An 11,921-nucleotide genomic window follows, 5' to 3' on the forward strand; every position below is an offset into this window, starting at 1 on the left:
ATATTATGTAGGTAATATAAATAATACACATTTTTATTTTAGTCTACTGATAAATATATTACGTTTTTAAATAAATTGTACATTTGTTGTAATGACAAAATAACTTTTTTTTTTTTAATCTGGATTAGCAATCAATCTTTTTATATGCGAGGTTCAAATAGCAATAAGAAATTAAAAATCATTGATTCTAAAATTTTAATTTATGGCTTGTGGCCTAAAGAATCCTAAAAAATATATGGCAACTTTGCTTTGTTAAAACATGTATTTTTATAACACGGGGTAATTGAGTTCCTGTACGGCTCACTTGATGGTAATGACTGAGAATGACTACTGCCACCCATGAGCACCCGCACTATTAGAGGCATTGCAGGTGTACTGTTGGCCTTTTAAAAAGAAATATACAAACTTTTTTCTGAAGATTAGGCTGTATGGTTTAGTTCCTTTGACTTTCCCATTGTGGTTAATTGATACTATTAATACTGTCAAATAAGCCGAAGTATAAAGAAAAAAAATACTGTCAAATAATGTCAACTTTCGCGCGCTAATGCGGAATATTGACAGAACTTACTTTGTAACTTTGTTATTTTTACTTAGTAAAAGTCAATAAAACACATAAAATTATTTATATTTTTAAATTGTTATTGTATTTTTAAAAACTATGTCAACTCCTTCTAAACGACCATCTTCACGGGCATCGTCAGAAGCCCCCACACCTTCACGTAGAACGCGTTCGTCACAACAAATCGTTGTGCCGGAAACTCCTCAACGGTCAACAGGGACACCTTCTAAAGGTAAAGTGAATAACAAAAATCCTAGTTTTGTATCTGTATTTATATAGTAAGCTATATCAAACCAAAGCTGTTTAGACTTGGATTTTATTATTCAAAATATATCCAAATCAGGAGTATCTCAAAAACGTGTTTGAAAAAATGTCATAATCTGTGTAATTTTATTTCCAGATGGAACTCCAGGTACACCTAGAGGGACATCTCGTACACCTAGAAGTACACCCCGCACCCCTGGTGTTCAGATTCCTAGCACATCACCAGCTCGTGCCCTAGCATCAAGTCCGATTGGTAATGAAATTAAGTTTATTATATGTATATAATTAAGCAAAATAGTAAAAGCCAACAATTACAATTTATTTACTTCATATTCTACTTTCCCATGATGAAAATTATAGACGAAATTAATTTATCCCAGTCACACAGAGGAATCCACGGGTAAAAGCTAATCTTGTATTATTCCTTTCAATAAATGGGTTCACCATTTGAAGAAAAGACATTGTATCCATTTTTAACTTGTGATTTGTAGTTTGCAAAAAGCCCTTTATATCTGATAATATGGGTCAGTATAAGTCAACATTTAGTTTATGAAACTTGAATGAATCCCTTTATTTTGCAAATAATCATATATTACAAATTATTTTTTAATATCATAGACTAGTAACATAGTGGGTAGGTATTCATTAAAAAATCATATATCATTTTTACTTTTTCTAATTTTTCAGGCACTGATATTGATATGAGTTCACCACTAAATTATGGCACACCAAGTTCCTTGAGCACTCCTCGATCACTCATGAGAGGTGTCATGACTCCAGCTCGGCAAAGAGCTGACCTAAGGGGTCCTAGTATCAGTCGAAATGTTCCAGCACCAACACCAACCAGACAGGTATGGTACCGAACCAATTATACAGGAGGCAGAAGAGATCGTTCGCTATGTTAGCTACCAATCCCATTACTAGCAATAAACTCTGCCAACATATACCATTAGTGCAAGCAGGGCTACCATTCCATTAGCATTCATTAGAAAAAACCTGTCTGCTCTAAAGGTATATGCTGGGGAGGCACCAGGGATTATAGGTAAGAATGAAAAAGCAGATAATCCACCATGATGAAAACCTCTGGAATTCGGCACGATGGTTTATTGCTAACAATGGTACTGGTAGTCCATATACTAAGAATCCCTTACTCCCATGCGCAGACAAGATTACCATGCCATTATCACCCATTTAAAAAAAACATACCTACATAATTTTACTTCATACAGAAATGCTATACTTAATCTTTCAGCCAGGTCTGCTTTTGTAAATAGTTCAATTTGGGACTTAATGTGCTTTAAGAACTATAAATTAGTTTATAGAAATAATATGGACATGTTATTATTAGTTGGATTTCCCTATTGGTGGAGCTCACCTAGTAATGTTGTTCTAAATTTTAAGTGATAAATAGGTGTACTCTGTGACTGTACAAATTTATTTTAATAATAAATACAGTCATTACTTATTTAAGACGAGAAACATTAAAAATATTATAAACCTACATGTACAGGAAGGGGTAACAGATGCAGCATCAGGGGAGCCTCAACTTGTTGTATGGGGCACTGATGTAGCAATTACTGAGTGTCGTGAAAAATTCATCAAGTTCATCCAGAGATTTGTGGAGCCCACTGCAGTTACAAATGAGCCTTTATATGAACAGAAATTAGAAGAGGTAAATCTTATCTATATTTATTTCTATAATAATCTGTCCTATGAGAATCAAGATATTGTTGAGTATTGATTTTTAAAAAAAGGAAAACATAAAAGTGTTGTAATATAGAGGACTGTATATTTCTGTATATTATTTATATGTAACTAATTAAATGTTTAATAATTTACTTTTAGGATGATTTGATACTAATTACATTGTTACTAATATTAGTAATTTCTTTATTTTAGATTCACACACTGGAAGAGCCCTTCCTAGATGTTGATTGTGAACATGTGAAAATCTTTGATACCAAGCTCCATCGTCAACTTGTGTCTTACCCACAAGAGGTAATTTGATAATAGAAAACATACTGTTGTTGTTATTAACTCCACAAGAAAAAAGAAAATATATTTTTTTCTTTCTAAGGTGGTACCAGCATTTGATGCAGCTGTAAATGAACTGTTCTTTGAAAAATACCCTGCGGCAGTATTGGAGCATCAGATACAAGTTCGACCTTACAACGCACCGCAGCGTCATATGAGAGATCTCAACCCAGAAGGTAGTATTATTACATAATCTAATAATATTGTTTATTACTCTTCATATCTTTAGGTGATGGTTACTACTTACCATCAGGTGTATTGTTAGCTTGTTTGCCATTTAAAATTGTATAAAAAATAAATTCTATGAAGTAAGTAATATAAAAACAGCAAATTAAAGAAAAAAAGTACTAGGTATTTTACTTGTTTTTGTTGTAAGTGAAGTTTTTTTGTACATATTCTGTTATTAACTAGTTACCAATAGACAAATGTTAGCAGCACATCAGTCGCAATATGTGTAGAAATACAGTTTATATGATTTGAAATATAATCTAAAATAATTTTAAATAATTTTTTTGTGGCAGATATTGACCAACTAGTAACAATTTCCGGAATGGTGATCCGTACGTCGAGCATAGTCCCGGAGATGCGCGAGGCGTACTTCAAGTGTGCGGTGTGTGGCGCGGGCGCAGTCGCGGAGCTGCAACGCGGTCGTGTGCCAGAGCCTGCTCACTGCTCACACTGCAACACTGCACATTGCTTCCAACTTATACACAATCGGTCACATTTCAGTGACAAACAACTGGTTAAGCTGCAAGAGTCACCTGGTAAGTACTTTTTTTGAACTAGCTCTGGAGATTTTAGGGTTGTTGAGGTGAGCAAGAAAGTCCCTTTTCAGACTGTTATTATTTTTTTACATTACATATATGTACACACTGTTTTAAATTGAGATTAAGTTTAATTTTGTGTATCAATGAAGTTTGAATATTGTGCTATGTTAGATGTCAACATTTTTAGAGAACCTTTAGGGACTACTCACACTTATTCAGCTCCATTCGCGTTTTGTTAAACGATTTTGGTCACACTTTTACAGCTCTGCTTCTATCAGCCGCGTACGGCGTCGTAAGAATGAGAAAAGCCGTCATAACGTGCTATTTCCGTTGAAACGTTTGTCTATTGCGTACGGTGTTGAATATGCTGACATTTCGTAAAAATAAAATAATTATAATTACTATAAAATACGTCTGCACTCTTTAATTCAAGCATACATAATGATTACGCAATAATAAATCATGTTAATGCAGAAACAATACAGGTCGCATCTTGCCGACAAGGAGTCGCGAAACATCGCTGTAAAGAGCTGTTTCGTCGCGTTCAACGCTCTCTATAGCAATCGCATGATAAATACACATTTATCCTCATTTTATACCGAGTTGCCGCGAATGCAGAATAGACGCGAAAAGTTGAATGGATGCGTACACGTCTCCATACAAAATCGTTGTTTTCTATGAACAGAAGCTGAATAGAGCTGAATAAGTGTAAGTAGAACCTCAGAGGTCACACATAGACAATATTATGACTCTTTATTGCAATATAGAAAGTTGAATGTCTAAAATCAAACTTTTCAATTAAATTATTAACTTATCAAAATCTTAATCAACAACTTTAAATTCAGTTCACTTATGCGAATTTTTTTTCTTTTTATATATTTATTTGTCGAGTGAGTGGAGCAAGCGCCGAGCTACGTCCTCCGCGACTAAAAATTATATTTGTACAGTGAACACTCTATATAAGCAATCTCTTTATAAGCAATATTCTTTATATTTTATTTACTCTACTCAGCTTAGTTAGTAAAAGAAATAAGTAAAAATATTTTCCAGACGTACATAAGTATTTTTATACTCCTTTTTTCTCTATAAGTAACTCTTTCCAATAAGATTTTTTTTTATTGAATTTGGTTCAAATGAGTTGCTTATATATAGAGCGTTCGCTGTATTTGCTTAGAGAGTACACTCTCTACAGGAATTACATAGAGGGATTTTTTTATGGGTGAAAATGGCATGGTAATCCCACCTGCGCTATCGGTTTACACTGGTGGGGTACCAGTGAGAGGTGATAGGTGACGATGAAAAGGCAGGTCAGTTAGCCCAATGTGACGAATTCAATGATAAATTAGTCACGATAGTTTCTCTACCTCCCCATTACTAACAATCCCTAACCTCCTTAACATGAGAAAGGGATTGTTAGCAATGGAGTTTGACAACCCCATTGCTGGCAATATGCCCTATTAGGTCGACCTCCACGTGGTTCCTCCTGGAAATCATCGTGAACAATTCTTGTTGAATACGTCATGATGGGCTGACTTGCTTCATCCTCACCTATCATCCTTCACTGTGCCCCGCTGGCGTATACCGATAGCGCGGGCGGGTTACCATTTCATTATCATCCATTAAAAAAAATTTAATGTAGTGTGTGTGTGTGTGTGTGTGCGCGCAGACGACATGCCGGCGGGGCGCACGCCGGCCACGGTGAGCGTGCTGAGCCACGGCGCGCTGGTGGAGGCGGCGGGCGCGGGCGAGCGCGTGTGCGTGACGGGCGTGTTCCGCGCCGCGCCCGCCGCGCTGCACCCGCGCCGCGCCACGCTGCGCGCGCTGCACCGCACGCATCTCGACGCGCTGCACTACCGCCGCGCCGCGCCCCACCGCCTGCACCACTACGACGACGGGTGAGCGCCCCGCCTACACACGCCTTAACCTTTTTTTTTATCGAGGGGAAAATCTTCAGAAAGAGACCCACCGCCAGCGGGATGACGGTGGGTACTGTGGGATTTTTATCCACTAAGAACCACCTCGGTATTTTCCTCTCAACGCCGTGTGCCGATGACTGGGGCTCGCGATTTGCAGTCGTCCCAATCACCGGCCTTACCTACACTTGGCTCAGCGACCTACGTTCCAGTAATACTCTCCGGGGGAAAAGAGATTGTTAGTAATAGCTCTATTACTAGCAATATACCCTGTTAGGTTGACCTCCACCTGAAATCTATCGTGGTTAATTCTAGTTGAATTCGTCAGTAGGCTAACTGACCTGCTTTTATCCTCATCAGTCATCTGTCACTGGTCCCCCGCCAGTGGATACCTATAGCGCAGACGGGGGTCACCATACAATACGCGAATTTACAGGGTACAGAGAAATAACACCTGAGCCTTTAGGAATGGCAATGCATAGGAGTATCATGGGCGAAACAGTATACTCTGTTATATCCATGGTACTGCTCATGTCTATAGGCGACAGTTACCACTTTCCATTAGGTGGTCTGTCAGCTTGTTTGCCATTCTAAGTTGTATAAAAAAAACTTATAGCATAGCTAAAAATTAATATACAGTGACAATTTTACCAGTCTCATAAATTATAAATAAAACTATATAATACACATCATAAATGCTTATGACAAAATATTTACTTAAATATTTCTTAAACATAATTATAAATAAAAAACTAATTTGAAGCGTGAGAAGTTAAGTATCTTTTTGTTTTTAGTAAGGAGCATCGCTTCCCCCAAGAACGCATAGAACTCTTCAAAGCTCTAGCGGCGCAGCCGGATTGTTATGAGCGACTCGCACGCGCTATTGCCCCTTCTATTTACGAGAACCTCGATATCAAGAAAGGTGTATTGCTGCAACTGCTTGGCGGGACCAAGAAGAACTTCAATGCGGCAGGCAGAACACATTTCAGGTAAACTATAGTGTTTAAATTCAAAAGAAATATGTTCTATGTCTAAACTCCCAGATAGGGTACACATTTATCAACTGTTGCTGTTATTAACACTCGACATGTCTCTAAGACTGATGATCTACAGTTATGGGAATGTGTTGTGTTCTCACCTTTTATGTTTAGCTCGTAAAGGACTTCACGTGACATTATTAATTTACTAATAAATCTATAACTTACTTCAATATATTCATTATTCTGCTATCCCTTTGTTTGTGGCCAATGAACATGTTCTCGTTTGTACTTTTCATTCCATTATCTTTTCTAGTTGTCTTTATGGGTTTGCAACGTTTCTTATTCACATGTTCAGAATAGTATAATTATTATAATTTTGAATAGAATATGTAAGTACTTTGTAATAACGATTTTTCTTACATGATGACAGGTCAGAGATCAATATATTGCTGTGCGGTGATCCAGGCACGAGTAAGTCCCAGCTATTGCGCTGGGTGCATTCATTGGTTCCCCGCGCCCAATACACCTCCGGCCGCGGCTCCTCCGCGGTCGGTCTCACCGCTTACGTCACCAAGGATCCCGATACACGGCAGCTCGTGTTGCAAACGTTAGTACAATACACACACACGCACGCACGCACGCACGCACGAACGTACGCGCGCACGTGCACACGCACACGCGCACTCGCGCACTCGCACACACGCACTTACGAATGCACGTACGCACCGTATTATTTACACATCTACATTATCAGTTTCCATTACATTTTATAGTTTTCATTAGATTTACATTTGACAAAATAAAAAAATTTAGGATTTAAAAAAATTTTATTACAGAGGTGCCTTGGTACTGGCTGATAATGGAATATGCTGCATCGATGAATTTGACAAGATGAATGACTCGACTCGCAGTGTTTTGCACGAAGTTAGTATTCTTTTAACATATGTGATAATTATAATAAAAAGTTATTGTTTTTTCAGTCTTCACCTACTACATCACCAGGGGGATCAAACAGATGGTAAACGAATTTATCGACAGATAAGTTGTCGTATCTACCTGCGTGAATTAGATTGAAATAACAAAATCTAACAATTTTTTTGTGATTTAGAATTGCCAACAAGCAACAATAAACAACATATTTAAAGATTAGCATAATACCTATAATGCTGTTCGTGTCTATAGGCGACGGTGCCACTGTCCATCAGGTGGGCTATAAGCTAGTTACCATTCTAAGTTGCATAAATATAAAAAGTATTTACAATCCTTGTAAATGATTTTATTTTAAGAAAAAATATTATTACTATTAATTTTAAACTTTCACGTCTCTTACGTATAGTTAACATATTAAAGATCGGCAATGAAAATGAGGTATATATAGGTACTGTTTACTTGTAATTCTGTCGCGTTAATTTCTCGATCGTGTTTAAATTTCATTCTTTCCCTACCAATTTAAATATCTCTTTATGTTTATTAATACAGGTGATGGAGCAACAAACATTATCCATTGCTAAAGCCGGCATCATCTGTCAATTGAACGCGCGCACCTCTATACTAGCTGCTGCCAACCCCGCTGAATCTCAATGGAACAAAAATAAAACTATAGTCGAGAATGTCCAGTTACCACATACACTTATGTCCAGGTGAAAATCTTATTATAGTTTTATCTCGTAGGACCTGTAAACCAGGGGTTAGTAAGTTAAGGCATGCTCGTACCCTATACATATGATTATCTTGATGAGTAGATAATAATATAAAGTAAATGACATTTAAAATGGCCACAGCCACAAGGAGCCAAATTCATAAAGCTTGTTTAATAAACATTACAAAAGATTTGTTGTAATTTGTAATACTATGTACAAATTCCCTTTTTAATAGTAATGGTGGAGTATTACATTTAAAATTCTTAAAAATATTCTAGATTTGACCTCATATTCTTGATACTGGATCCCCAAGACGAGGTGTTCGACAGACGTTTGGCGTCGCATCTTGTGTCACTATACTTCCAAGATCCGGCTGATTCACAGGACGACCAAGACGTTGTGGTAAGGTCTCATGCTCTAAAAGTAAAAAAATATATGCAGTTAATACTTTACTACTACTAATACTTTTTGTCCGTTACTTTGTAAGCATGGATTTCAATAGTAGAAAATTAATGAAATAGATCATTTCTAGATAGAGCATTAAAATAAAACATACACCACTTTTTAAGTTAGAGCTAAAGGAACACAACTCTGAAAACTGCATTAAATTTAATGCAGTATTTTTTGGGTGTTGCTGGAATAAACATAAATGGACAAAATTTGCAAATTCTTTCGGCTTCTATTGCTAATCTCATATCAATTTTTCTTAAATACCTCTCATGTACAGATATTGTCTATTACAATTTTATTATATTATTATAGTAAGATAAATGCAAATAATCTTATTTTCTTGTTATTAAATTCCGAATATGACATATGAATACATAAATCCAAAGATTTTATTTAACTTAAATTAATTAATATTAACTTTTTTTCTGGAAAATTCCTTATTAGACCCTTCTTTTAAAGAGCGAGTACAATCTGATCTCTATCTAGCAAGAAAAATAAGAATGAACGACAGTACTATATAATATTCATATATGTTGTTATAGGACATGGCACTGATGCGAGATTACATTGCGTTTGCAAAAGAGCACGTACAACCGACGCTCAGTGAAGCAGCGCAGCAAAGGTTGATAGACGCGTATGTCGACATGAGGTAATTAATAAATAAATATTATAATGAACTAGTAAGAATGAGTTAACAAGTATTTTTTTTTTTAAAGTAACAACTATGTATTTTTCTAAGTCCTTTGTGAGGTAGGCAAAGAGATAGCACTCCAAATTACAAGAAATAAATAAATAATAAGAGACAATGTGAGCAAGAGATCTTTTATTGTATTAGTTATTATGTATGATAGTTATTAAAAGATGTACATTATCAATATTGAAGAAGTGGGGGGAAAGGGATTGTTAGTAATGGAGACTGAGAATCCCATTGCTAGCAATATACCCAACCAGGTCGACCTCCTCGCGGTTCCCCTGGAAACTATCATGGTTAATTCCTGATGAATTCATTGTGATGGGCTAACTGGCCTGTTTTCATTCTCATCTATCACCCTTCACTGGTGCTCCGCCAGCGTATCCCGTTAGCGCAGGCGGGGCTACCATACCATTTTCACCCATAAAAAAAAAATATTGAAGAAGTTATGTAATTTATTATTTATTATACCGCAGACGCGTAGGCAGTGGCCGTGGACAGATATCTGCATACCCTCGTCAGCTGGAGTCCCTCATCCGACTGGCGGAAGCTCACGCCAGAGTGCGACTTTCCCCTGTAGTGGAACTATCAGATGTAGATGAAGCAGCCAGGTCAGTTTACAAGTATTAATTAAGCTAATGTTTCAATTAATCTATTAAGTTTTAAAATACTTTTACAATCACACCAAAAACCCAAGTAATCATATACAGTATAGTTACAGGGAATTTTTCTATAATTATCCATATGAGTTCTCTGTTGAGGTTTTCTGGAAACAGATTTTTCTAAAAGGACTTAACGAGTTTCTTAGGATTGGCAAAACAATTTCCCTAGATTGCATATCTGCAAAAGTTTCTGTGCCTTACTGACATCTGAGTAGGGCATAGAAACTTTAGGCTCAAAATGGTTCAACAAAAATAGCTCTACAATAAACCATTTACAACATAGATTGCATCGAGAAGCTTTGAAGCAGTCAGCCACGGACCCAGCGTCTGGTCGTATCGATGTCGGCATCCTCACCACGGGGTTAGGAGCGGCCGCGCGGCGGCGTCGTGCTGACTTGGTAGCCGCACTCAAAGAACACATTCAGCCATATTCCAAGCCACACACGATCACGCATTCCAAATTACTACAAGAAATTAACTCCACTGCGCAAGTTGTAAGTACAATATTACTATTGCAATTTGTTTGTTTCACTTCCGTTTGAATGGTCTGATTTTCCAGACAAATGACAAGCGAATCAATTAATGGAAATGTCTTTGATAGGCGAGTCTATGAGATAGAATGAGAAAGCAACATACAATGTCTTATTCTAACTCATGGCGTTGCTATAACGATTTCATCGATGAATTTGTTTGTCTATAAGAGCTGGTATGATATTTACTATTGATGTGAATTTTAAACTGTTTATTGTCTGTCAAATCTGATACAAATAAAATAATCCTTGGGCAATTAACTTTTGTAATAGAAAGAGATAATATTATTGAATTGCATTTTATAACGCGCTTGCCCCTATCCCAATACGCGACTTACACTTGATACTAATTATATTTTGAGATTTTGTCTACTTTTTTGCGTAAACTTGTTTAGTTTTATACTATTAATAGGTTTCGCTTTGGCATACCTGTTGGGACTACTTGTATAAATTGTAAAATCTTTATTATTTTTGCTCGCAACTAGTAATACGCCGTATTGGATATATATAAACTTTTGTACTGTTGTTTCTAGCGAAACATGCACTTTTTTTTTAATGGATGATAATGGAATAGTAACCCAAACCGCGCTATCGGTATACACCGGCGGGGCACCAGTGAAGAATGATAGGTGAGGATGAAATAGGTCAATTAGCCCATCGTGACGAATTCAACAAGAATTGTTCACGATGGTTTCCAGGGGGAACCACGTGGAGGTCGACCTAATAAAGTATATTGCTAGCAATGGGGCTGTCAAACTTCATTGCTAACAATCGTCAAACTCTATTGCTAACAATCCTTTTCTCCCCAGCGAAACATGCACTAATTGAATATATAATTTCGTTTATCAGACGGTGTCGCGTGAGCAACTGGACGAGGCACTAAGAGATCTACAGGATGAGGGGAAGGTCGTGATCGTCAGCCACACACACCTTAGACTTTGTTAACAATTTCCATAATTATTTTACTGAGATAGGTACTCGTAGAATAAGCGAACGTGAAGTGAGATATTCATAATTGTATTTCTAAGTTTTTAATAAAAAATAAGAATGAAAATGCATATTTTATTCTGAAATCCTTTTTCTAGAATATTATACGGGTAGAACAGAACAGCAAATCTTAGTTATATATAGACACATATATAAGTTAGACCTGAATTGTTTTTAATATTTACAGAAAGTACTATTTAAAAAAAGATGCATCATATACGAGGTTTGTCCGGAAAGTACGTATAAAAGTTTTTTAAAAATTTTATTTTACAATTATTCAGGTAAATCAATTTTATCCCCTTCAAAGTACTCCCCCTGTGACATAATGCACTTGTGCCAACGCCGTTTCCACTGTGAGAAGGCTCCTTGAAAGTCCTCTGGTTGTAGGTTTCTCAGCTGCCCCGTCGTAGCTTTTTTTATCTCATTTATGTCCCCCAAATGCCG

At 36.7% G+C, this 11,921-nt stretch overlaps 1 protein-coding gene across 1 annotated transcript; it reads left to right on the forward strand.

The window, feature by feature from the left end:
• Positions 1-502: 502 nt before the first annotated feature.
• On the forward strand, positions 503-11,556 carry LOC113521663 (DNA replication licensing factor MCM4). The gene is made up of 17 exons (XM_026907273.3): positions 503-791; positions 960-1,076; positions 1,511-1,674; positions 2,334-2,495; positions 2,723-2,821; positions 2,901-3,033; positions 3,379-3,621; positions 5,291-5,519; positions 6,332-6,526; positions 6,948-7,124; positions 7,354-7,441; positions 7,997-8,157; positions 8,436-8,559; positions 9,150-9,256; positions 9,775-9,909; positions 10,244-10,454; positions 11,340-11,556. The coding sequence occupies exons 1-17, from the start codon at positions 659-661 to the stop codon at positions 11,433-11,435; spliced, it is 2,574 nt and encodes an 857-aa protein (XP_026763074.2). The 5' UTR covers positions 503-658; the 3' UTR covers positions 11,436-11,556.
• The last annotated feature ends 365 nt before the right edge of the window (positions 11,557-11,921 follow it).

The sequence above is a fragment of the Galleria mellonella genome, unplaced genomic scaffold (assembly GCF_026898425.1).
Source record: "Galleria mellonella isolate WM207_F2 unplaced genomic scaffold, CSIRO_AGI_GalMel_v1 utg63, whole genome shotgun sequence".
NCBI classification, from domain to species: Eukaryota; Metazoa; Arthropoda; class Insecta; order Lepidoptera; family Pyralidae; genus Galleria; species Galleria mellonella.